This window comes from Rhinopithecus roxellana, chromosome 11 (assembly GCF_007565055.1).
Source record: "Rhinopithecus roxellana isolate Shanxi Qingling chromosome 11, ASM756505v1, whole genome shotgun sequence".
In the NCBI taxonomy this organism is placed as follows: domain Eukaryota; kingdom Metazoa; phylum Chordata; class Mammalia; order Primates; family Cercopithecidae; genus Rhinopithecus; species Rhinopithecus roxellana.
Window position 1 is genome coordinate 49418934 of NC_044559.1, and position 22870 is coordinate 49441803.

The 22870-nt window shown below is 47.1% G+C and overlaps 1 protein-coding gene and 1 long non-coding RNA gene across 4 annotated transcripts in view; one reads left to right on the plus strand and one right to left on the minus strand.

The window, feature by feature from the left end:
- Positions 1-2791: 2791 nt before the first annotated feature.
- LOC115900389 lies at positions 2792-14175 on the minus strand. The gene is made up of 4 exons (XR_004060066.1): positions 14116-14175; positions 13863-14015; positions 13136-13252; positions 2792-3604 (listed from the first exon to the last, which is right to left on the minus strand). It is a non-coding gene; the product is annotated as an uncharacterized LOC115900389 (long non-coding RNA).
- A 2644-nt stretch (positions 14176-16819) lies between these two features.
- The window catches only part of MGMT (O-6-methylguanine-DNA methyltransferase), a 294387-nt gene continuing 288336 nt past the window's right edge, over positions 16820-22870 (plus strand). The window contains exon 1 of one of the 3 annotated variants that reach the window (XM_030940954.1): positions 16820-16939. In XM_030940954.1, the coding sequence (XP_030796814.1) occupies positions 16859-16939 (81 nt within the window). In that variant the 5' untranslated portion in view covers positions 16820-16858. Of the gene's footprint in view, positions 16940-18083; positions 18234-22870 lie in introns of those variants that run through there. The other 2 variants (XM_030940953.1, XM_030940955.1) reach the window with 2 other exon arrangements.

The window sequence follows — 22870 nt, forward strand, 5'->3', positions numbered from 1 at the left end:
CTCGGGAGGCTGAGGCAGGAGAACCGCTTGAGCCCAGGAGGCAGAGGTTGCAGTGAGCCGAGATTGTGCCTGGGCGACAGAGTGAGACTCTGTCTCAAAAGAAAAAGAAAACATGATGGCAGTTTCTCCAAAAATTGATTATATGATCACCATATGATTCAGCAATGCCACTTCTGGGTATATATACAAAAGAACTGAAAGCAAGAACTCAAACAGATATTTGCACATTCATGTTTACAGCAGCATTATTTGCAATAGTCAAAAGATGGAAACAATCCAAGCATCTGCTGATGCATGAATGGATGCACAAACTGACGCATCCACACAGTAGGATATTATTCCACCTCACAAAGGAAAATGACACATGTGACAATATAGAAGAATCTAGAAGACATGCTAAATGATATTCTCCAAACACAAAGGGACAAATACGGTATGATTCCACCAAATGAAGTCCCTCGCCATCAAATTCTTAAAGTCAGAAAGTTGAAGAGTGATCGCCAGGGGCTGGGGAGAAGCAGAATGGGGAGTCATGGTTTAATGGGGACAGAGTTACCATTTTGCAAGATGAAAAAGGTCTGGAGATGGATGGTGGTGGTGGTTGCACAACATTGTGAATGTGATCATTGAACTACACACTTAAAAATGGCTAAGATGGTAAATTTCATGTTATGTATATTTTACCACAATTTATATGCTAAAATAGAGAGAGAAAGAGATTTTAAAAAGGGTTGAAAGAGTTGAAGAGTTGGGGACAAGGTCAGGGACAATTGACAGGGACAGAGAAGGAGGAACCAGCAGCAGTGTGACTTTGGCCAAAGTCACACTCCTCCCTGCAGGCCTGCAGCTCCCTGTCCAGCTCAGAAAGTCTCATGGCATGTTGCACCAAGCGGATGTTACTCCTGGTCATTGTTATTCCTTGAACGTCCTCCGACTTTGGACTTTGGATCTCAGTCACTGTCCACTGCACTCACTCTTTCCACCTCAGTCAATAAGTCATTCCTCCTTTAACCCACTCACTCATCATTTCAATACTGTGTGCAAAGAATTCTAAACTTCACTCTCTTGTGCCTTCCTAATATGTTCAGTTTTGTCACCTCCTCCCTGCCACCCAAATGGCAGATTATTTCTTTTCAAAATGAATGGTGCATGAATGAATGAATGAGGTGGTCCGTGAATAAGGAAGTGTCTTCTTTTTGCTCTTCTCAAGTCTGCTTTTGACATTATCATGCCCATGGTTGGGGCTTGCCCTGTAGAAGAGCAGAAGGACATGGGAGAAGAGAACAAGAGTGCTAGTTAGCAGATGTAGGGTCTTGCTCAGAGATAATAATTAGAGTGAGTGTTTCTCAGGAGGTTAATGCACCACACATTTCAGTAACGGAATGGCAGCTCTTATTTAAGACTATATAGACGTGAGGAAAATGAATGCCTGCCTTAGTTCTCTTCAGAGATTGTCAATGAATCTATGTGTGGCATCTCTAGACCCATGGGGACATCTTTAAGACATAGTCCAAGAGTTGAATTTTAACACGGGGTCTCAGGTTGCATGGTCTGAGTTACACACAGGGGAGGAGTGGGTTAAAATGGTCAACACATTTGTGAAATGATCCTTAATGCTTTTAAGTACCAGCATGTGGTGGTATATATTATGTGTCAACTTGACTGGGCCACAGGTTGCCCAGATATTTGGTTAAACATTATTCTGGGTGTGTCTGCAAGGGTGTTTCTGGATGAGAAATACTCAAATTTATAGACTGAGTCAAGAAGATTGCCCTCCCCATTGTGGGTCAGCCCCTTTCGATCCACTGAGGGCCTGAATGGAAAACAAAAAAGACTGAGTTCTCTCTGCCTGGCTGTCCTTGAGCTGGGACGTTGGTCTTCTCCTGTTTTCAGATTTGGACTTGGACTAGAACCACATCACCAGCTCTCCTGGATCTCACACCCATAAACTCAGACTGGAACTTACACGATCAGCTCTCCTGGGTCTCCAGCTTGCCACCTGTGGACCTTGGGACTTCTCAGCCTCTGTAATTGCAGGAGCCTATTCCTTATAAGAAGACATAAATCTCATTATATATGTATTATTATATATACGTACAGTCATGTGCCATAACATTTTCAGGTAATGAGGCACCTCACATACAACAGTGATCCCGTAAGAGCATAATGAAGCTGAAATGTTCCTATTGCTGAGTGATGTTATAGCTGTCACAATGTCACAGCATAAGCACTTTATTTTTGAAATCAATGTAGTGTAGCCTGAGTGTACAATGTCTATAGGCCTACAGTAGTGTGCAGGCCTGTCCTAGGCCTTCACATTCACTCACCACTCACTCACTGACTCACTCAGAGCAACTTCCTGTCTTGCAAGCTTCATTCATGGTTAAACTCCCTACACAGGTGTCTTATTTTTTACCTTTCATGCTGTATTTCTACTGTACCTTTTCTACGTTTAGATACACAAATACTTATCACTGTGTTACAGGCGCCTAGTGTATTCAGTACAGTCTCACACTGTACAGGTCTGCAGGCTGGGAGCAATAGGCTGTACCATACAGGCTTGGTGTGGAGTAGGCTACACTAGGTGAGTGTAAATGCACTATGATGTTTGCACAAGGATGAAATCACCTAACAACCCATTCCTCAGAATGTATCCCTGTTAGTAAGCAATGCATGACTGTACACACCACACACACATACACACACACACACAATTATAGGATATATAGATATAAGAGAACCAATAGGATATATATTATTTTTCTGGAGAACTCAGACTCATACACAGCATAATTGGTGGAGGTTTTATGTTGTGGGTGTGGTTGGCATTAATTCCCCAGTTATCATAATGTATGGAATTTTGATGGAGAAAAAAGTGCCCGATGCCCTCTGTGACCACGTCCTAGCACTTTTTAAATCGAGGAGCTGCTTGCACCAACATGACTCCGACGCTTCACAGAGCATGTTCACTGCCCAGGGACTCACATCCACATGGTCAAGGTGGTGTCAGTCTGGCAAAGCAAAATCATTGCTATTTGACTTTCAACTGTGAAATTTTGCAGTCATATTATGAGTCGTTCCCCTTCACAATTGTCTGGCTTACAAACTCCTGGGAAGGTGAGAATGATTTAGACTTTATGGGGAGTATGCTAGGTTAATCATAAGAACTGGGCTGCTGTGAAGGCTGGTGGGGCATTGACAGATGGTGTTCGCTTCTCCCTTTCTGATTTTCCTTATTTGCAGCCTGACATTTTTAAAAAATAGATTTGCCTGGAGTTTTTGCACATTTACGAAATCCATTTGAAAACTTGATGGTTGGAGAATGGAAATGATTTTATGGTTAGGAAAGATTGTCCACAGATGTCTTAAAAGGTAATGGAATGGTTGCTAATTCTGCCTTCGGCAAGAGCCACAACGTCCTCCTATTAAATAAGCCAGTCCAGTTTAAGAAGAATTAGATGAAATCAAAATATAGGATCCACATCTGCCCATCCATGGCAGCTTTTAATCTGCACGGGCGTTAGAAGTGGTGCAGTGACAGGAGGGCCAGCTCCAGGGAAAATCCTCCTGCTGCCTGGTGGAACTGCCATTTTCAAATGGAGTCCTGATTAAAAATAAATAAATAAAAATTAATTAGCAAAGGTCAATAATTACTGTATTACCATAGCTATAATGTACAATTTTTTGGCCCATACATGTGGGGAAGGAAAACGCATTTGATAAACAATAGCCATTCTTTGAAGTCTTTCCTCGGAAAGTTTTCCTAGCTAGTTGGAGTGAGGTGGCCATTGCCATGTTTCCTGTGTTTTGTAGAGCCAGTCCTATCCATCTTTCACAGCTAGAAAACCTGGAGTGATCTCCCACATCCTTCTTAGGCTCAAGAACCTGCGTTGGCTCACTATTAACCACTGCATCAAGTTCAAACACTTTCTTGACTTTCCGATCCCTGCAGGTGCCCCTCCGGCATCTCTACTTTCAACTTAGTCTGATTTTCCACTCCTCCACTCCTTCCTGAGTCCCACCCTAGTTCCCCCTCTGCTCCATGTTGAATCCTGATTCTTCCAGGATGCCTTCCCCAGCCATCCCAGCCTATGGAGTTGAATTCTCAGTTCCATTTTAGAATTATCTTTGCATTGTTTCACGGGTTCCTTCCTTCATGTTTTCATTTGTCTGACAGATGTTTATTCAGCACCTTCTAGCTGCAGAAATAATTGCACACCAGTGTAATGTCTGCAAAAAAAAAAAAAAAAAAAAAAAAAAAAAAAAAAAAAAGAAAAAAAAAAGACTTGCATTGGGGGCCAATGATAGGGGTCGCATAGAGCAGCCACGATGCTGGTGACATTTCACAAAGACCTGGCTCTCCAGGAGAAGGGCGGGTTCCATGAGATGCAAAACAGGCCACTACATACCAGGTCTGGAGGTCAGGAAAGAGGTGAGCACTGGCTTTTGAAGTCATTATGAGAGAAATCAATGATTGATATTAAAGCATTTTGAACAACTCTAAAGCACTACATGAGGGTTATAAGATTCTACACCTAGTGCTGTGTAATCCTTTCCAAAGGAAGCTAATGGTTTGAACCCCTGCTGTAGTTAGGGGTTACTGCGGTGGGCATTTCCACTGACATTATCACAGTCAACTGCAAGCTTTCCTGGTAAGTCAGGTATTATCATCTCTATTTCACAGACAATAAAACTGAGGCTCTGTATAGCTAAGAAACGTGCTAAGGCCACAGAGCTAGGACATGATGGAGCTAGGATGACTCCAGGTTCATCTTTGGAGTTCCTCCTGAGGTGCAATGCGTCTTCTCGTGTCCTGTCACCAAAACAAACTGAGGAATTTAATCATTTAAAGGTTATTTTTGGCTCCATAACAAATGCAAGTTGAGGTCTGTTGGCAGAGTCTGGCTCAAAGGAAGCTACAATTCATCAGTTCCAATCACCGAACAAAGAGTTCAGGGACAGCCTGAAAACACTGGATGCTGCTATTGACCCTGGGTGGAGAGGGAGTGGGAAACACGCCTGGAAAAATTGGCATTTGGTTGCTAATTAAAACATTTTTAAAGATCTTATTATCAAAATACCTATTGAGGTGGACATTCAAATCATTTTACTTACTGCTTATGGATCACTTTGCTTAAGAACGGAGTAAAACGTGGATGCATGAACATTTTGTGAAAGTGTAATCATTAAACTGCGTCAGATGATGTGTCCATTGTTTTCATTTCTCTGTTATTAAGGGTTTAGGGGAAAACAATTTAAAAAGAATTTTAAACAAACTCCCAAACCTTCAGTTTCCAAAATGAGATTTAGAAGTTTTGTCTTGGTAAATACATACTTTGCAGCGATTATTGAATCATTTTGATTTCTGGGGACATGATTTAGAAGCACTGCATTTGTGGAAAGCGCGTGTTTAACACCTTTGTGGTTTGAGGGTCCCCTCATCTTTCTTCATTTTCCCTGCTCTCTTGTCTTTGTGCTGATTTTTCATCAAACCCAGTGGCACAGGAACCAGAGCCCGCTTCCATCACTCTCCGGGTGCTTCTGTCTCTAAGTGCCCGTTTTTTCTTCTGAACATCATGATGCCATCTATCAAACTTCTAAACAGGTTCCCACTTTGCCTTGTAAGGCTGAGTCTTGGTGCTTCATTTTCCACAGCAATCCCAGTATTAGAGAACAATTAATGATGTCAGCTTACTGGCATCATTTTTGAAATAGTTTCTGTTACTGAGAATCTTTGCAGGAGAACGACAAAGGTGCAAACACAGACCTTTTCTCAATAAGCTTCAGAACCAGGATTGGCCTTTTGATAAATGCTTTCTGGTAGTTGTCTTTAAGGGGCTAATTTTTCAAGCTTAAAGAGGGAGAGAGAGAAAGATCTTCAATTTTCCAGGTAACTAATGACTTAAATGGAAGAAAATGAATAATTTAATAAAAAATATGTTGGCATGTCTTAAGTCACGTACATTTGGTTCCTGTACCAGGTCCCTCCCTCCGTGATGAGCAAAGGTATTTTCATTTGGCAGATTAGGCTATTTTTGAATTCTACTTATTACACTAAATTGAACGCCATATTATGAAATCCATTTCAACTTTTATGGACATCCCTGCCTCCTCCAGGGGCTTCTTTGGGCATTTGGTTTATTGGGGAAGAGTCATTTATTCCCTGCAACGATGCCCACGGTGCTGGCACATTACAGCAAAGAAAATAAGCCACAAAATTCAAGTTCTTATTGCAGACTAGTATCAACTTACATGATTTTTTAAAATAATGGAAAACGTTAGAATATGACATCCTAGGGAAGGATAGAAGATTCTTGCATATCTAATCAAAATGTTATCATCCCCGAAACATATTTATCATATGACCTTTGTCAGCTGCTTCATAGTAAAGAAATCCTTTCAAAAAGGCAAAAGTTTCAAACGGAGCATTATGGGCTCGAAGAAATTCACAGAAAAGAAATTGCATTTTCAACCAGAGAGCCTCAGTGCTAAGGCTGCACTGGGGAGATCACTATGACCCTCTTGCCGTTGTCTTAAACTGTCAAAGTTTGACTCCTTTTGGATTTTTGAACAATTCAAAAAAGATCCTTTCATAAACAGTTTCATAAACTACGACATATCTAATTCCTGGGCTTTGAACACGGAGCTGAGTACAGCACAGGGAGCCTACTGAGAATTTCTCCTGAAACCATAAAGCAATCTAGGAGGTGAGTTACCACGCTGTTGACACAGGGAATGGAAATGGAAATTCTCTAGGAGTCTCTTCCACCCCAAGTTCTATGCGCTGCTTTGCCTGATACTTGTTGATTGGTGTCGTATATCTTGATGTTAGTATCCCATTTCAGAAATGTTCTGACATTATCTATTTGGAAGTTCGAAACACAGTGTAAAACTCCCAGTGCATTTGAGCACAGGTTTCAGTACAGCAATCACAATGCCCATTTCCACTGATGCAAGATGCAGGTTTGAACCATATTCCAATAGACTCTACTCCTAAGTCGATAGAAATCTGAAAGTCTCTGTGGCTAGCAGGGTTAGGAGGGGCTGACTCCTTCCTTCCCGAACACCACCTCATTCCTCTTATCAACTCTGCCTAGTGCTCGGCAACCAGGGGACTGTGGCTGTGGAATATGTATGAAGAACAAATGATCAGGAAAAATGAGGTGGAAAAAATTTTTTAGATAGCAGAACTGAAAGGAAATGAAACAATGAGGATTTGAAAAATGCAATTGAATACAGGTTTAACCATTAAAAATGATTGCACGTCTCTAAAAGAGAGTAGAAATAAAATGGCTGGAATGTGTTTACTTTTTTAAAGATTCAGGCTCAGTTCACAAATGGCAAAGCACATTGAATCAAAACTGACCTTTTGCATTACTAGAATCTAGAGATTTTATTCATCTAAGAACCCACTGTACTTTGGAATTAGCCCGTGGACTTACTGGCACGGGGTGACCAGAAAAACTGTTAGATTGCTGATCCTAAAATCACCTTTAAATGCATATTTAGACTTCTTCCGATTTATTTTTATCACACAAGCATGGGTAGACGCCAAGGAGAATCCTCAGTTACTATGTCTAGCTTGTTAATAATCAAGTTATATTTTTCCAGTCATTGGCATTTTCAAATGCTGCAAATGAAAATCAAATTTGCAAATGTGACACATTCAGGGAAACGGTATCTACTATTTCCTTCTCAGACAAAGAAAGACAAGTTTTTAATCAGCAGTCAACTCCGCAGTCTTTGGAGTTGGTTTAAACTAAGTCAGCAACTCTGATTCTTTTATTTGAAGAACAAATAGCAGGATAAAATTCCTAAGCCCTAGAAATATACCATCATAACTTGCCACCCAAAGATTTCAAATTCCTCAATTGAAAAATGCTAACACAGTCTTTTCTCTGTCTCCCTCTCTGTCCTTCCTCCCTTCCCTCCTCCCTCCTCTCCTCTCCTCTCCTCTCCTCTCCTCTCCTCTCCTCTCCTCTCCTCTCCCTCTCTCTCATCTTTCCTTCTTCCCTTCCCCTCCCTAATCCTGTGTTCTTAGGAATTGGGAATATTCTTAGGAATATTGATGCTAGGAGATCAGTAATTTTTTGTAAGGTTTGGTTCTGTCCATTTCATAGCTGAGTAGCCTTAGACAAGTAACTTGACCTCTGTAATCCTTACTTTCCTCTTATAAAATGGGTATAATGATACTCATCTCACAAAGCTGTGAGTTTTGTTGCTGTTGTTTTTGTTTTGCTTTGAGGTGGAGTCTTGCTCCATTACACAGGCTGGAGTGCAGTCGTGTGATCTTGGCTCACTGCAACCTTCACCTCCCAAGTTCAAGCAATTCTCCTGCCTCCGCCTCCCAAGTAGCTGGGAATAGAGGCACACATCATTATAGCCAGCCAATTTTTGTATTTTTATAGAGATGGAGTCTCACCATGTGGGTCAGGCTGGTCTCAAACTCCTGACCTCAGGTGACCTGCCTGCCCTGGCTTCCCAAAGTGCTGGGATTACAAGCGTGAGCCGCCATGCCTGGCCAGAGCTGTGAGTTTTAGAAGGATGACACATGTAAAAACACATAGCACTGAGTGTCTACACACAGGAGACCCTTGTGTTGTTCCAGACTCTTGGTCACAAATAACAGCAACCCAGCTCACTGCTGTTTATTCAAACAAGAGAATTTGTTGTCACAGAGAAACGAGAAGCCCAGGGGTGGCTTTACACTCATGATCAGATCTGGTCATATCCAGGGGCTCGACAATGTGGTTTGGGCTCTGTTTCTCTCTATCTCCACGTGACTTCCCTCCCTGAAAAGATGGCCACCGGCGGCTCACGCCTGTAATCCCAGCACTTTGGAAGGCCGAGGCAGGTGAATCACAAGGTCAGCAGATCGAGACCATGGTGAAACCCGGTCTCTACTAAAAAAAAAAAAAAGAAAACATTAGCCGGGCACAGTGGCGGGTGCCTGTAGTCTCAGCTACTCGGGAGGCTGAGCAGGAGAATGGCGGGAACCTGGGAGGCGGAGCTTGCAGTGAGCCAAGATCGTGCCACTGCACTCCAGCCTGGGTGACAGAGCGAGACTCCGCCTCAAAAAAAAAAAAAAAAAAAAAAAAAGATGGCTACCAGCAGCCCCAGAGCCACATGGTCCCTGCTTTGTGCCCCAGCAGGAAAACACACCTCCCTGCAATAACTGTACACCCACTCGGGCGGGAACTCTGATCAGTCCACCACTATGACCAACGGGAGATTTGCTGTACACAAAGAGACAGTAGAGCTTGCACCTAAAAGCCATCAATGTCCCCTGTGAGGCCCAGTAAATGCCAGCTCTCATTCTCCTACGGCTGCTACTCATCAAAGAAGCAATAAATCATAAATGACTCTAACACCTACTGCTGTGTGATCTTACCAAGTTACTCGACCACTCTGCTTCCTCATTTCTAAAGCTGTGATCATGACAGTACTTACCTGACAGGGTTGCTGTGAGGATGCAGAAAGAGGATGGGTACAAAGCGCCTAGCCCAGAGTCTGTCACTTAAAAAGTTATCGTCATTTTCAAATATGGTTACACATTTTTTTCCCATGGGGACGCATCCTGAGCCTTGGGCAATTTTGTCATCTTGTGAACATCACAGCGGACTTAGGCAAACTTAGACGGAGTAGCCTATCACTCTCAGGCGGCACACCTTCGTGTACTGAACACAACAGGCTATTGTATCGCATAGTATTTGTGTATCTAACCATACCCAAGCCTACACAAGGTAATATGTTGCACTATGACATTATGATAGCTACAACTTCACTACATGATAAGAATTTTTCAGCTCCATCACAATCTTATCGGTACCACCATGGTGCAGGCAGTTCATTGTTGACCAAAACATCATTATGTGGCGCATGACTGTATTATCATTAATTTCTACAAGTCCTAATCTTTCTAGTTCTTTAGTATCTTAATGAATCTCCAATAAATGTGCTAATTAAGATTAATTCCTAAGACAAAGAACCAAGGCACAGACTTGCCAATGCTTTTGCTTGGCCTTGGGGCAGGGACAAGGCTAGGAGAGTGCCCTGGGTTGGCACCAAGTTGTCTCACTGTCCAGCCTCATGAAATGCGTCCCCTTGTCAACAGCCTCCCTGGAAAGCTACAATGCACAGAGTCAGATCCACCGGGCACTTATTTAGTGGCCAGAAACTCCCTCTACTGCTTCGCAGAAGATGGTGCTGCAGGAAGCAGAGTACCCTCAGCCACATCCTCACCAGGGCCTCCCCAACCTAATCCATACACAGCTGGTGGATGAAGAGTTGTGAAGACTTAAGTTGAGACAGCAAGTGAGTATGCAGTGCTCAGCACACAGGGCTCAGGGGCTGGCACACAGCAGGTGCACCATCCCCGTGAACAGGGAAGATACAGACTTGGTGGCTTACTACCTCATGGTGATCCTGCCCTTCTCACCCCTTCCCCTTCATTCCCGTATCAGACCTGTTCTCCAGGCCATGTGGGTGCATGTGACCATGGCTGGGAAAACACCTCATTCCCCTACCCACCATGATTGGTCCAGAGCTTGTTCTAATCATCCATGGTAGGCCAATAGGAGCCCTTCCCTAAGATTCTTTTTGGGGGAAGCTGGGAGACAGCTTTGATGTGGTTTGATACACCAATACCATTGTGTATTTCAACTCTGGGGGCACAGAGCTGAAAGGATGTAAGCCTCACTCCTGGGTGGGTAAAGCCTGCCTGGAGTTAGGGAAGATGAGAAGAGGAAGGCCTGCGGAGGGCCCAGAGAAGGAGAGCTGAGCCCAGCTTCTGTGCCCTGGACTCCTCCTGCCTTTTCTTCTCTGGGCTGTAGTTCACTTTCTAATAAAGGTTCATGTGGGTTTGGCAGCTTTGGTGTGGGCCTCCTTCACCTGCACCATGAGGAGCACCAGTAAAGGCCGCCCGACATGCCCTCACCGAGAAATGAGCACCCTCAGCTTCACAACTTTCCCCTACGCCTGCCAGGAATGAAGATGCTGTCCTATTCCTGTCCAGTGGGCTCCTGGACAAAGAAGGGAGGATCTCTCGTTTCCAGGGGCTGCTGATCAGACAGATGGAGGGATCATTCTGAAGACCTCAATGTCTGTCATTCCCCACTCCCAGATTGAGTGGGGTTATCTCAGGCCAAGAGACAATGGGACAGACGGCCCTGGCACCAGCCCCAGCACCAATTCTGCCACTCAGGTGGTGATCACTCTCCCACATTTGCCTCCTGTTACTTTAAACCAGTGGTTCAGTGCGCTAGGCTGGATTGAAGCAGTTACCCTGGAAGGAAATATAGCCACTTTTCCTTTCTAAATTTGTGTCTTGGTACTGAGACAGAACCCTTAGTGTGGCTGTTTTTCCTGCCTTAATTTCATGTGTGGTTTCCCAGTCAGAAGCAAATGACAGCAAATCACAATCTCAGCATCACAATCCCCACGTCTGTTGCTTTAATTTCCAAGTCACAAAAGCATGGGCGCTTCTGGGTCGTCCCAGTGGGGCAGGGGAGGGGGGAAACCCACTTCCTCCTAGCGACCCAGGTGCACACTCCCCAGCTCTTCACACCACTTAAAAGATTCTGCCCAAACTGCCAACCATGTGTTACAAACAAAGCCCTTCCCGAAAATGGATCAAAAACACTTTGTAATGAGTGTAGGAGCCGGTTTAAAAAGGCCCAACATCAAACAAAATCCCAGTCCTGAGTCACAGACACTCAAATAGCCCCTCCCAGGCTGGGAAAACATCCTCCAGAGTGCTTCCATTTGTGTGAGTAGTTCTCCAAGCCAACATATCCAAATACATACACCTGATGAGTGGACTTCTCTTGTTTACATTCATTATATACATTCCTTGGACAGTCAATTGTCTAAAGTTGGAACAGTTTGGAGGGAAGAGCTATATAAGGTTTACAATGATCTTTGTCCACTAATTACTGGACAACTGGATCCAAATTCCACAAATAGCCCTGGTTCTTCACCTAAGTGGTGCTCCTCCCGCTAGACATCCAGTGCCATGCATTTTCTCTTGCAGGTCTTTCCTTGCATCATTCCTCCAACCCCAGCAGATATCCTGGCTGAGCTTGTCTTCTCTGTGAGGGGCTAAACTGCACACTGGGGTGCTTGAGAAGGGTTTGATGGGCCGGGCACGGTGGCTCACGCCTGTAATCCCAGAACTTTGGCAGGCCAAGTCGGGTGGATCACCTGAGGTCAGGCATTCAAGATTAGCCTGGCCAATATGGTGAAATGCCGTCTCTACTAAAAATACAGACAAATTAGCTGGGCATGGTGGTATGTGCCTGTAATCCCACCTACTTGGGAGACTGAGGCAGGAGAATCGCTTGAACCCGGGAGGCAGAGGTTACAGTGAGCCAAGATGGCACCATTGCACTCCAGCCTGGGGAACAGAGAGAGACTCCAATTCAAAAAAAGGAAAAGAGAAAAAAAAAAAAAAATAAAGAAACGGGCTTGCTGCAGGGAGAGTCAGCACAGGGAGGGGCCTCCTTTGCACTCCCACTGCCCCCGCACATCTCCTGGGTAGAGCCCTGCTTCAGAGAGCAAACTGTTTCCTTATCTGTGCGCCATTCCACTACAAGCCCCACGAGGGCCTGCATAAATCCATCTCCAGGCCCTGCACCCACAAACTGGCAAAGGAAGTTTCAGGAAAAGTCTTTTGAAGAGGAGTCTTTGGGCTGCCTCTGGGTCATTTCCTTAGGAATTATCCTCCCCCCACTTCTTGACACAAAAAGGCCTGAAGTGTTCCAGATCTCGACAGGAGCTCCCAGGGGCTCCTGGCAGGAGGATGTTCTGCCTCTCTGGAGGAATGCAAGAGCCAAGGAGCCCCTCCTGTCTTAGTTGCACCCCCATCCCCTTTCTCCACCCCGCACCATTCCCTTACCCTCTGTGTGAGGCAAAGCCTGAAGTCCCTCCTTCCCACCCTTCCTCCTGCCTGAAGTGCCTCCTTCCTGTCCCTTCTCCTGCCTGAAGTCCTTCCTTCCTGCCCTTTCTCCTGCCTACTCATGGATTACACTCCCTACTGCAGTTACACTACAATGCCTCTGCCATGCTGACAACTAGTGTCACACAGGAGTGTAATCAGAAGCACCTGGCACCCAACCCCGGTACTGATGGCCCCCACCTTTTCATTTCAGGCTTCTTCCTCCAGAGTGCTTGAGGCTCCCTGGCCTCCTGGCCTCTCCCAGGTCCAAGGCGCTGACTCCAGCTCTTGGCTCCAACATTTACAGGAACGCTGGGGCTAAGAAAATCAATTGTGTTAATCAGCAAAGCCCTCCACCAGAGATGCTATCCTAAAAGCAAACCGTATGTAAAACACTTAAAGTGGGGAGCTCTGTGGTTTGTTTCTTTTGTTATGCGACCACCACACATTTGTCCGGAGTTTGGGGCTTTCAAACCACGCAAGGTTTTATGTGATCGTTATAAAGTCCTTTCATTTCCCAAAGGTAGGGTAGTGGGATTAAGGTTGACTACTGAAGACAGCTTTGTAGTAAATGGTCTCTAATGTCACAAAAGTAGCTTGGGAAGACAGGCTTATTAAACAAATTTCTTGGGTTGCAAATCATTAGAAGCAATCGCATGTCGTGTTCATTTGCTTAACCCAAAAGGTATCTATTTGGACGTTTAAAGAAACTATGCAAATTAACATTGTTCCCAGTGCCCACAAGAAACCCGGCTGATCTTAAAGGAAATCCAGGGAGCCCCTTGAAGAAGTCGGAATGGAGTTGAGCATACCCTTTTGCGGTTTTCCCACCTCTTTTGTAAAAAGTTCTTCATAGGAATCTGTGTCTGGAGAAAAAGGGGTTGTGAAGCTGTTAATCTGAAGATGGGAGACCTCAAAGGAATCTCACCCAACTAGTCCTGTGCTGTCGTCCTATCAACAGAGAAGTCAGGGGTTGCTCAGGGAGGGGTAGGGCTGGCACCACATCTGAGCCTCCCTGTCCTGTGTTCCTTAATCTTCAGTGGACCCGGTGACCTCCTGGCTTTGGAGCCATCCTGTGTTCCTTTAACAGTAGGATGAACACGCAGGCGATGATGAGATTGTAATGGGACAAGGGGGAGAGGCATGGGGCTCTTGATGAAAACATGGGTTTTTGAAATTACCATGATGGGCCGGGCGCAGTGGTTCAAGCCTGTAATCCCAGCACTTTGGGAGGCCGAGGCGGGCGGATCACAAGGTCAGGAGATCGAGACCATCCTGGCTAACATGGTGAAACCCCGTCTCTACTAAAAAATACAAAAAAAAAAAAAAAAAAAAGAAATTACCATGATGAAGGGAGGAGCTTGCACCAGCAAGTGTAGGGAGTATGGGTTTGAGTTCTGCTCATCGGACAGCGTAAGCGGTCACATCCTTGAATCCTGGTCTTTTGCAGGCCAGTCATTGGTCAGGTGGTGGCCTTTTTCCTCTTGCCCCTCTGCGCTGAGACCCACATTCGGCTCCTGATCTTGGAGACCCTGACACAGTCCTTACCACTGAAGTAGCTGTGGTCCTTCACATAGTCCTTCCCACCACACCAGCAAGGGGACAGAGTCCTGTCACTGGAGCCAGGGCCAGGTCCACAAGTCTCCCCAGGAAGCCAGCACTCTCTCGTGGACCACCTCCCCATTCCCACAGGGCCCTCCTAAAGGGCCTTTGGATGACCACATTGGCCTTCTTTCCTAGGGTGGGGAATCAGAGATGCTAAGACTGGCCAGTCTCTTTTTCTTAAGAGTTTAGGGATTCGTCTGAAAATATTATTCAGATAAATGTATGAGTCCTGTGTTAACTGCAAAACTACTTAACAGCACACTTGCTAGAATAGTGGTCGGCACTCTGATTCCATTTCGGCATTGTTTTTCCTTTGGTTCTATTAGGATCCCGGTTCTAACTGGGTCCTGGCAGTAACAGGCTGTAAGCGGCCCGGTGTACAGCATTATTTCTTAGTAGTATGGTGCGGTGCTGGTGGTTTATTTTCCCTATGCACACATGCCCTAATATGGAAGGATAGTTTGTATACACGCACAGTACATTATCATAAGACTCCTTTACAGAGTATGAAACTGAGGATTAGAGAAGTCAGATGAGTTTCCCAAAGTCTTACAGAAGGCTAATAGAAAAAACCAGAGCCAAGGCCAAACGTTTCATCTCTCCTTCCACATTAGTTTAAATGTGAATGGCTGCTTGGAACACAGTGTTGAGAAGGATTCCGAGGCCGTGTCCAGGCTCAGTGGGGAAAAAGTGCCTTGTTTTGACCATTATACCATGCACTCAGGGTCTAGTTTATTTTCCACAAGCAGCTATTTAAAACATGTCTCATCCAAGGCACGGTCCAGGATGGGGAACCTCAGAGGATAAATGATGCAGCCTGTATTGTCACCGGGGCTCATCCCAAAGCAAATCCTGCTGAAGTTCTCCTCTGAACAACTCTTACCACTCATGCTAATATGTTGGATCCTGCAAGTCACAAATATGAAGGTATAAGCATTGGCCAAATCCCAGCTGGGAAGCTACACTGGGAAGGCGAAGACCCCTTTCCATTAAGATAACAAACAGAACCTAGAAGGCCCATAGCATGGTGCCTTAGAGCATGTGGGCATTGGATGGGATCCTTGAAACTGCCAAGGGGTGTGTGACCTCTCCGCAGCCTCCAGGGATGATACTACCCCCTGGGGTGGTTATGCCAACCATATTAGAGACAATGGTTTCTGTACCCATTGCCTAAGGCTGCCATAATAAAGTGCCACACACGGAGTGGCTTAAAACAACAGAAACCTATTGTCTCACACTTCCGGGGGCCAGAAGTTTGAAACCAAGGTGTGTTAGGACCCTGCTCCCTCCGAAGGCTCCAGGGAAGAGTGTCCTCTGCTCCCTCCGAAGGCTCCAGGGAAGGGTCTGTCCTCTTCGGCTTCTGGTGGCTTGCAGGTGCAGCCCTCCAATCCTCCTCCCCAAGCGGCCTTCTGCCTATAAGGACACGAGCCCTACTGGATGAGGGGCCCACTAATTGATGGCTTCATTTTAACTTGTTACCTCTGTAAAGTCCCCATATCCAAATATGGTCACACTGTGAGGTACTGGGAGTTAAGACTCCAACATAGCTTTTCTGGTAGACACAATTCAGCTTCTAATAATGTCTACACAACCCCAAGCAGGGCCTGGCACCCTGTGCGCTTTCTGCAGAGCAGCTGAGTCAGGCCCTGGCCGTGTCTAGGCCATCGGTGACTGCAGCGCCTGGACGGGACGGCCCACCACAGGCCCCGGAGGCTGCCCCCAGAGCCCCCTGACAGGGTCTCTGCTGGTCTGAGGGTCCCTGACCGGGGAAGCGGCCTCAGGAGGGGAGAGACTCGCGCTCCGGGCTCAGTGCAGCCGCCCCAAGCAGGACTGGGATTCTCACTAAGCGGGCGCCATCCTAAGACCCCCGCGCGCCTTCAGGACCACTCGGGCACGTGGCAGGTTGCCTGCACGCCCGAGGACTATCCCTGTGACAGGAAAAGGTATGGGCTATTTGGCAAACTAAGGCACAGAACCTGAGGCGGAAGCTGGGAAGGCGCTGCCTGGCTTGTAGCGGCGCTGCCTGACTTGTAGCGGCCGAAGGGCCAGCGGGGTCAGGCGCACAGAGCAGCTACCGATGCGGCAGCACCCGAGTCGGCGCGTCGGCCTCCAGCGAGGCTGCGCAGAGTGGCTCGGGTCCGGCGCCGCCGCACTGGGCATGCGCCGACCCGGTCGGGCGGGAACACCCCGCCCCGCCCCGCCCCGGCCCCGCCCCCGCGCGCTCTCATGCTTTTCTCAGGTCCTCGGCTCCGCCCCGCTCTAGACCTCGCCCCACGCCGCCAGCCCCGCGCCCCTCGGCCCCGCCCCCGCGCCCCGGATATGCTGGGACTGCCCGCGCCGCTAGAACGCTTTGCGTGCCGGCGCCCGCAGGTCCTCGCAGTCCGCACCGTTTGCGACTTGGTGAGTGTCTGGGTCGCCTCGCTCCCGGCAGAGTTGCTGGGCTCCCCCTCGGGACGGCGGCAGTCTCGAGTGGCCCTGCAGGCGCCCTCACTCGGGTCTGGGGCCGCCCTGACCGCCACCCACCCCGGGCGAACTCCAGGTGCGCCCCAAGTGCCTCCAAGGTGTTGCCCAGCCTTCCCCGGGCCTGGGGTTCCTGGACAGGCTGCGCTGCAGTGACTGTGGCCTGGCGTGTGGCGGGGGTCGTGGCAGCCCCTGCCTTACCTCCAGGTGCTGGCTCCAGGCCCGGGTCCCGGTTCTTCCTACCTCTCCATGTTGTCAGCTTTCCCTCCGCCAGCTGCTCCGGGAAGCTTCCAGAAGCCCCTGCGCGGGCCTTGGCTTGCAGCAAGCCTTTAGCATACTTGGGCAGAGTCCCGTATTTCCTTCCTGCTGGAGGCCAAATTCTAGGGGCCTCCTCCTAACCATGGCTGGTGTTTGTGTACCTCACACCCTAATAGTATTCATCAGTACCTAGAGTAAGCAAGGCTTGCTGGAGGGCCACACACACTGGGCACCGTAATTCCCACGTTGGTAATAACACCGCAGAGGAGTTCTGAACTATGTATTTCGCACTCCTGGGTTCATCATCTCCTGAAATCTCAGGGTGGTGGTTGCTCTCAGTTGCCTCAGCCGGGTAGCTGGCTTTCTGTCCTGGAAAGCAGACTTTGTACATGTGTGTGCAACCTTTGCCTGCTGGGACCATCATCAGACTGAGGGAAGCGGCTTGGTCCAGAGAGGGGTCACCACAGCTGTTCTCAGTAGAATGTTAAGCAGAGAGAGTTAAGCACAGAGAGCTGAGGATTAGACTGGTTATTTACATAGACATCCAAATATAAACCTATAGAGTATCGCTGAGGTCAGACTCTCCCGTCATCTGCCCCATCCCTGGGCAGGTGACTAGGAGATGGTTTTGTTATTTTCAGGGCCCACTCAGTGGCTAAAACACTCTGAGAGATGAACAAGATTAAAAAAAGAAAAAAGGCTTAGCACACTTGGTGGGTGGGGCTGTGAAAAGTTTGAAGGAAACGGGTCAAGAGCCTGGCTGATTGTTAACAACACATTAACTCAGAGGGCCAGGATACTTGCTGGGACCCGGAGCCTGCCTGCAAGTAGCAGAGGAGAGCTGGCCTTACTCTGCCGCGTGTCGTGTCTTTCTTCCTGGGCCCTCCCTCTCCTGTTGGAATTGGAGTAGTGGAGTGGTGTCTGCCACAGTCAGGGGCCTGGATGAAGTAGGCCTCCAGTACAAAGCTATACTCAGGTACTTTTCAATGTATATATTTTAATAATAATAAAAAATATCTGGGCCAGGCACGGTGGCTCACGCCTGTAATCCCATCACTTTGGGAGGCCGTGGTGGGTGGATCACCCGAGGTCGGGAGTTTGAGACCAGCCTGGCCAACATGGTGAAACCCCGTTTCTAAAAAGACAAAAATTATCCAGGCGTGGTGGTGCATGCCTGTAATCCCAGCTACTTGGGAGGCTGAGGCTGAAGAATTGCTTGAACCTGAGAGGTGGAGGTTGCAATGAGCCGAGATTGCGCCATTGCACTCCAGCCTGGGCAACGAGAGTGAAACTCTGTCCCAAAGGAAAAAAAAATCTGTATCACAACAACAATTTAACTAATAGTATTAGGCACTACTTTAAAAAGGCTTTGCTGTTAGTAAGGTTGAAAGAAATAGAGCCCTAGGTACACATTGGGTAGCACTTGGTTCAGCTGCTCAGATTCTTGAAACTTGTTGAGGTCTTACATTGATATCACCTGGGGCTTACCTTTCATTGGTTCGGTTTCCTCCCCATGTGTCTCAATCAGGGCCTCCTCTCTTTTGCAGGGAAGAAGGGGGCAGGCAGGCCTGAAAAAGAACTTGCCTTCCCCATTGCCCCCTCAGAGTTTGTTCCTCTTCAGTCTTCTTCCCCCCCTTTCTTAGGACACCAAAGCCCTGACTCTTCCAGTATTTTATAATAAAATAAACTTACTAAATTGTCCTGTTTTGCAGAGGACATACGTTTAGGAGCCAGTGATTCAAACCTTCCAGTTTTTTTTTTTTTTGGTGTTAATACCCTTTTCAGTTTATAGTATATTCTGTTTGATAGAAAGAAAATGGAGGCAAAACTGAATTTTCTGCATTATCTTTTCCTTTAGCATTATTCTTTGTTTTTGCGCTTCATTCTGACCCCCTTCCCCAGCATAAAATTCCTTGTTCAGATCCACTTGCCCTGAGGTTTTTGACTTTCCTTTGGGACTCTAGTTCCTCCAGGGGACACATTGAGCCTCCCAGACCCTGAAGGGCCCTGTGCTCATTTGGCTCTTGGGCTGCTGCTATGGTCCTTCCTGACTCTCCGTTTACTGGGACAGATAGCTTTTGATCCAGCTACTTTCTGGGCTCGGTCTCACCACAGAATATTATTTTATTACTTTTAGAGACAAGGGCTCGCTCTGTCACCCAGGCTGGAGTGTATAGCTCACTGCAGCCTCAAACTCCAGGGCTCAAGCAAACCTCCTGCTTTGACCTTCCGAGTAGCAGGGACTACAGGTGTGTGCCACCGTGCCTGGCTAATATATATATATTTTTTAGAGGCAGGGTCTCCCTATGTTGCCTAGGGTGGTCTCGAACTCCTGGACTCAAGTGATCTTCCATCCTAGACTTCCCAAAGTGCTGGGATTACAGGCATGAGCCACCATGCCTGGCCCTGCAGGGTATTATTTAAACCAGACCTGAAGGATTTAAAATCAGAGACACATAAACCATAACCTGATCGTGGGGTGAGAGTGGTCTTTATATAGACGCTCATGATGTACAGTCCAGCCCTACGCCCCACTCTTGGTTTGAAGTGAAAGGGTTTATCTGGGATGGAGGAGGTTTGAGCTGTCCAGGAGGGCCGTTGGTTGGCATGAGGAGTTTGTGAACCTATGCTGTTAGCTCTGCAGGCCTGTCTTGGGCAGAGCTATGTAGAAGTTGGAGACCTTGTGTTGTGGACCAAATGTTGCAAGATGTATGTTCTGTGGCTTTTCATTAACTGCTGCATGTCTGCTGGTTGGTGGAAATAGTTTGGTTTTTTGTTTTTTTGACTTAAAAAAATTGACAGTACAGCTTATATAGGAGGGCTGCGTAGTTTGGGGAAAACTAATTAATGAATATAGTATGGAATGTAATGAATGACTTCCTCCTTCATAGAGCTATTAAAGTGATTTACGAAAAGGAAGAAATCATTTTTGTGATTTTGTTGATCTTTGAAGTATTAGAGTGGCTTTGGCTGGTGTGGATCACCTGTAAAGGGATCAAACACTGAGACCTGCCAAGGTGCTGGGTCCCGGCAGCAAAGCCGAAGCTCCTCCAGCTAAGTAACTGACTAGGCCGCCCTGGGGGCTGCCCATGCAGATGCTCTGAAGGGTGAAACTTGGTTTTGACCCCACAAGTTGTTTTCAGTTAAATCAGTGGCTTAACAGCAGAGCCGGGTTCTCCAAGGAGGCCTCATGTCCCCTTCACCTCCCCGCCGGAGGTAGCTGTTCTAAAACCAGTAAAAAATTCTACAAAAACATTTTCTTATGGTTGTTAAATTGGTCATGGTGTGTGTAACCACGAAAGGAATGGTGAGAGCGCGATAAATGGCTGGTGTGTTCACTCTCCTGCTCCTAAAAGTTTCTTGGTAGAGTAATTCTCTACCCGTGATGCTTGTGAAGTGAGCAGAGTCTCCCAGCCAGCCCTGTCGCCCATTCCCAGAAGCCTAGGCTGGGGGACACCCAATGGATAGTCCACCAGCGGCGTGGCGTGTAGAAGCAGGCACTTGTTAAATCTATTTGTTTTTATTATAGACATCGTTCTGCCAGTCACAGTAATTTGTTTATGGAGAATTTTCTGCAAGCACAGCGCGGGTGGCAGTTTTTACCAACAAATTGAGTCATATGCATAGAGGCTGAGAAAACTTTTACCTTATTGACAGATCAGGCAATTCTGGCACAGGATGTTCAGAGATATTTAGGTGGGTGAAGAGAGTGAATGAATCTCAGGGCAGAGAAGGAGACGGGGCATTATATGTTGAAATGTAATAATTGCTAGTTATTTATCATTTGTTTTTAAACTTTTAGCTACATTTTACTCCCCAACCAAAAGGACTCAGGTGGGCAGCCAGGGATGTCATGTTCAGGTGTCTCTCCTGCTTGTGTGGGGTAAGAGCCACCACTGGAATGCGGTTCCAGCAAGGCCTGACGAGTCACAGCCCCTTGAACCTGTTGCTCTCTGTAAAGTGGGGTCTTCACAAGCAACAGCGGCAGAGCGTTTCTCTGAGGGTGGCCTGGGCCCTCTGCATCAGAATTACTGTGGGTGCTGGCTAGAGAGGTCTCTTGATTATAAGGCCCCATGGCAGACCTACAGGATCAGAACCTAGGGATGCCAGGGATTCGGGCAGACCCTAGTGCTTGAGCACCTCTAGGGAAGTCCTTAGGATCCTCTGGGAAGTAGCACTGTCCGGCCCAGGCAAGCTCCGAGTCCCCGTTCCAGAAGGATCCATTGGCAGTTGGCATTGCTGCACGTTGTCTGTGCATATGGGTCTGAGTACGGTTTTGTAACTCCTGAGAGATGTGTGAATCTCTTCAAATTGCAAACCCAACATGTTATAGCATTCGAATTTTCCGTTTTGTGGTTATGACCAGATGCAGATGTTACCAAAACTTTGGCGTTCGTTTTACAAACAAATGTGAAGCATGGACAGCCATATATTTCACCCCCCCTTTCCGTTTGAGAGCGTTGTCTTGTTTTTATCCCCTGCTGGGTCAAAGCATTTTCCTGGTCTCAGGTGAGGGTTAACTTTCAGAGGCACAGCTGAATACATTTTGGGGCACAGCGTTGAGCTTTTCTACAGGAAGTGCCAGAGCCGTGTGTCGGAGTGATGCTGTGTCCCAGCTGGGTCACCCTGGGAAACTCTTGGCCCTCCAGGCACCTCCTCATCTATTGGGTGGGGACGATCATGCCTATTATGTCTACCTGGGTAAGTATAAGCACACGAGACAGTAAGTCCTTATTTTTTTAAGTCCATGAGCTGAGTCTCATGGAAGGATGAAATGAGAAGTCAGTGAAGAACCATTTTGAACCCTTGTGTTCCCCAAGTCCAGTCCAAATCTTTATTTTGCAGATCTGCACACACCTAAGCCCTCAACGGGGACGTGTGCATGGTGGTCAGGAGTGCACCTTCTGGAAACAGACTGGCCTCTGTTTGGACCTGGCTTCACGAGTTACAATCCTGTGCCCTTGAGCAGAGTTACTTAACCTTCCAAGGCCAGGTTTCTCCAAAAGTAGGGCCAGGGCCAGTTCCCATCAGAAGGAGGCCTGGCCCTGGGGAGGCCTGAATGAAGGCAGTTGGTGTTTGTGGATACAGAGTGGCTCTGGTTTTGGTGGAGGCAGGACTAGAGGTTGGGGTCACTTGGCCACATTTGCCACCTCTGGTGTGTCTGAGGTTCCAGAAGGTCACAGAGCATTGTCTGTGTGCAGCATAAGGTAGTTCCCTATTCATTTGCTAGGTCTCTGAAATCCTTTTGTCTGTAAAGAGGCTACTGGCTCTGCCACCTGTTTCTGTCTTTTCACAGTAGACATTATCAAGGTGGCAGCGTTCTGAAGGTTCAGGTGTGCCACGTCAGCATAGAGTGGGCAGGTAGGCTTCATGTGTGCTCCTAGGGGCACTTGGCAGTTGCTGACAGCCCGAGACACTGTGTGGGAACCTTGACATTATTCGTCTGTTAAATTGAAAGAACTTCCCAAAGGACCAACACAGGATCCGACACGATGGCAGTGGCCAGGAACCAGCAGTGACACCAGCATGTGACAGTATTTTCCCATGTGTGACGGCCGTTTAGACCACAGCAGTGAGGGGTAACGCCGGTCGGCTGGGTAAGCTTGGTCAAAA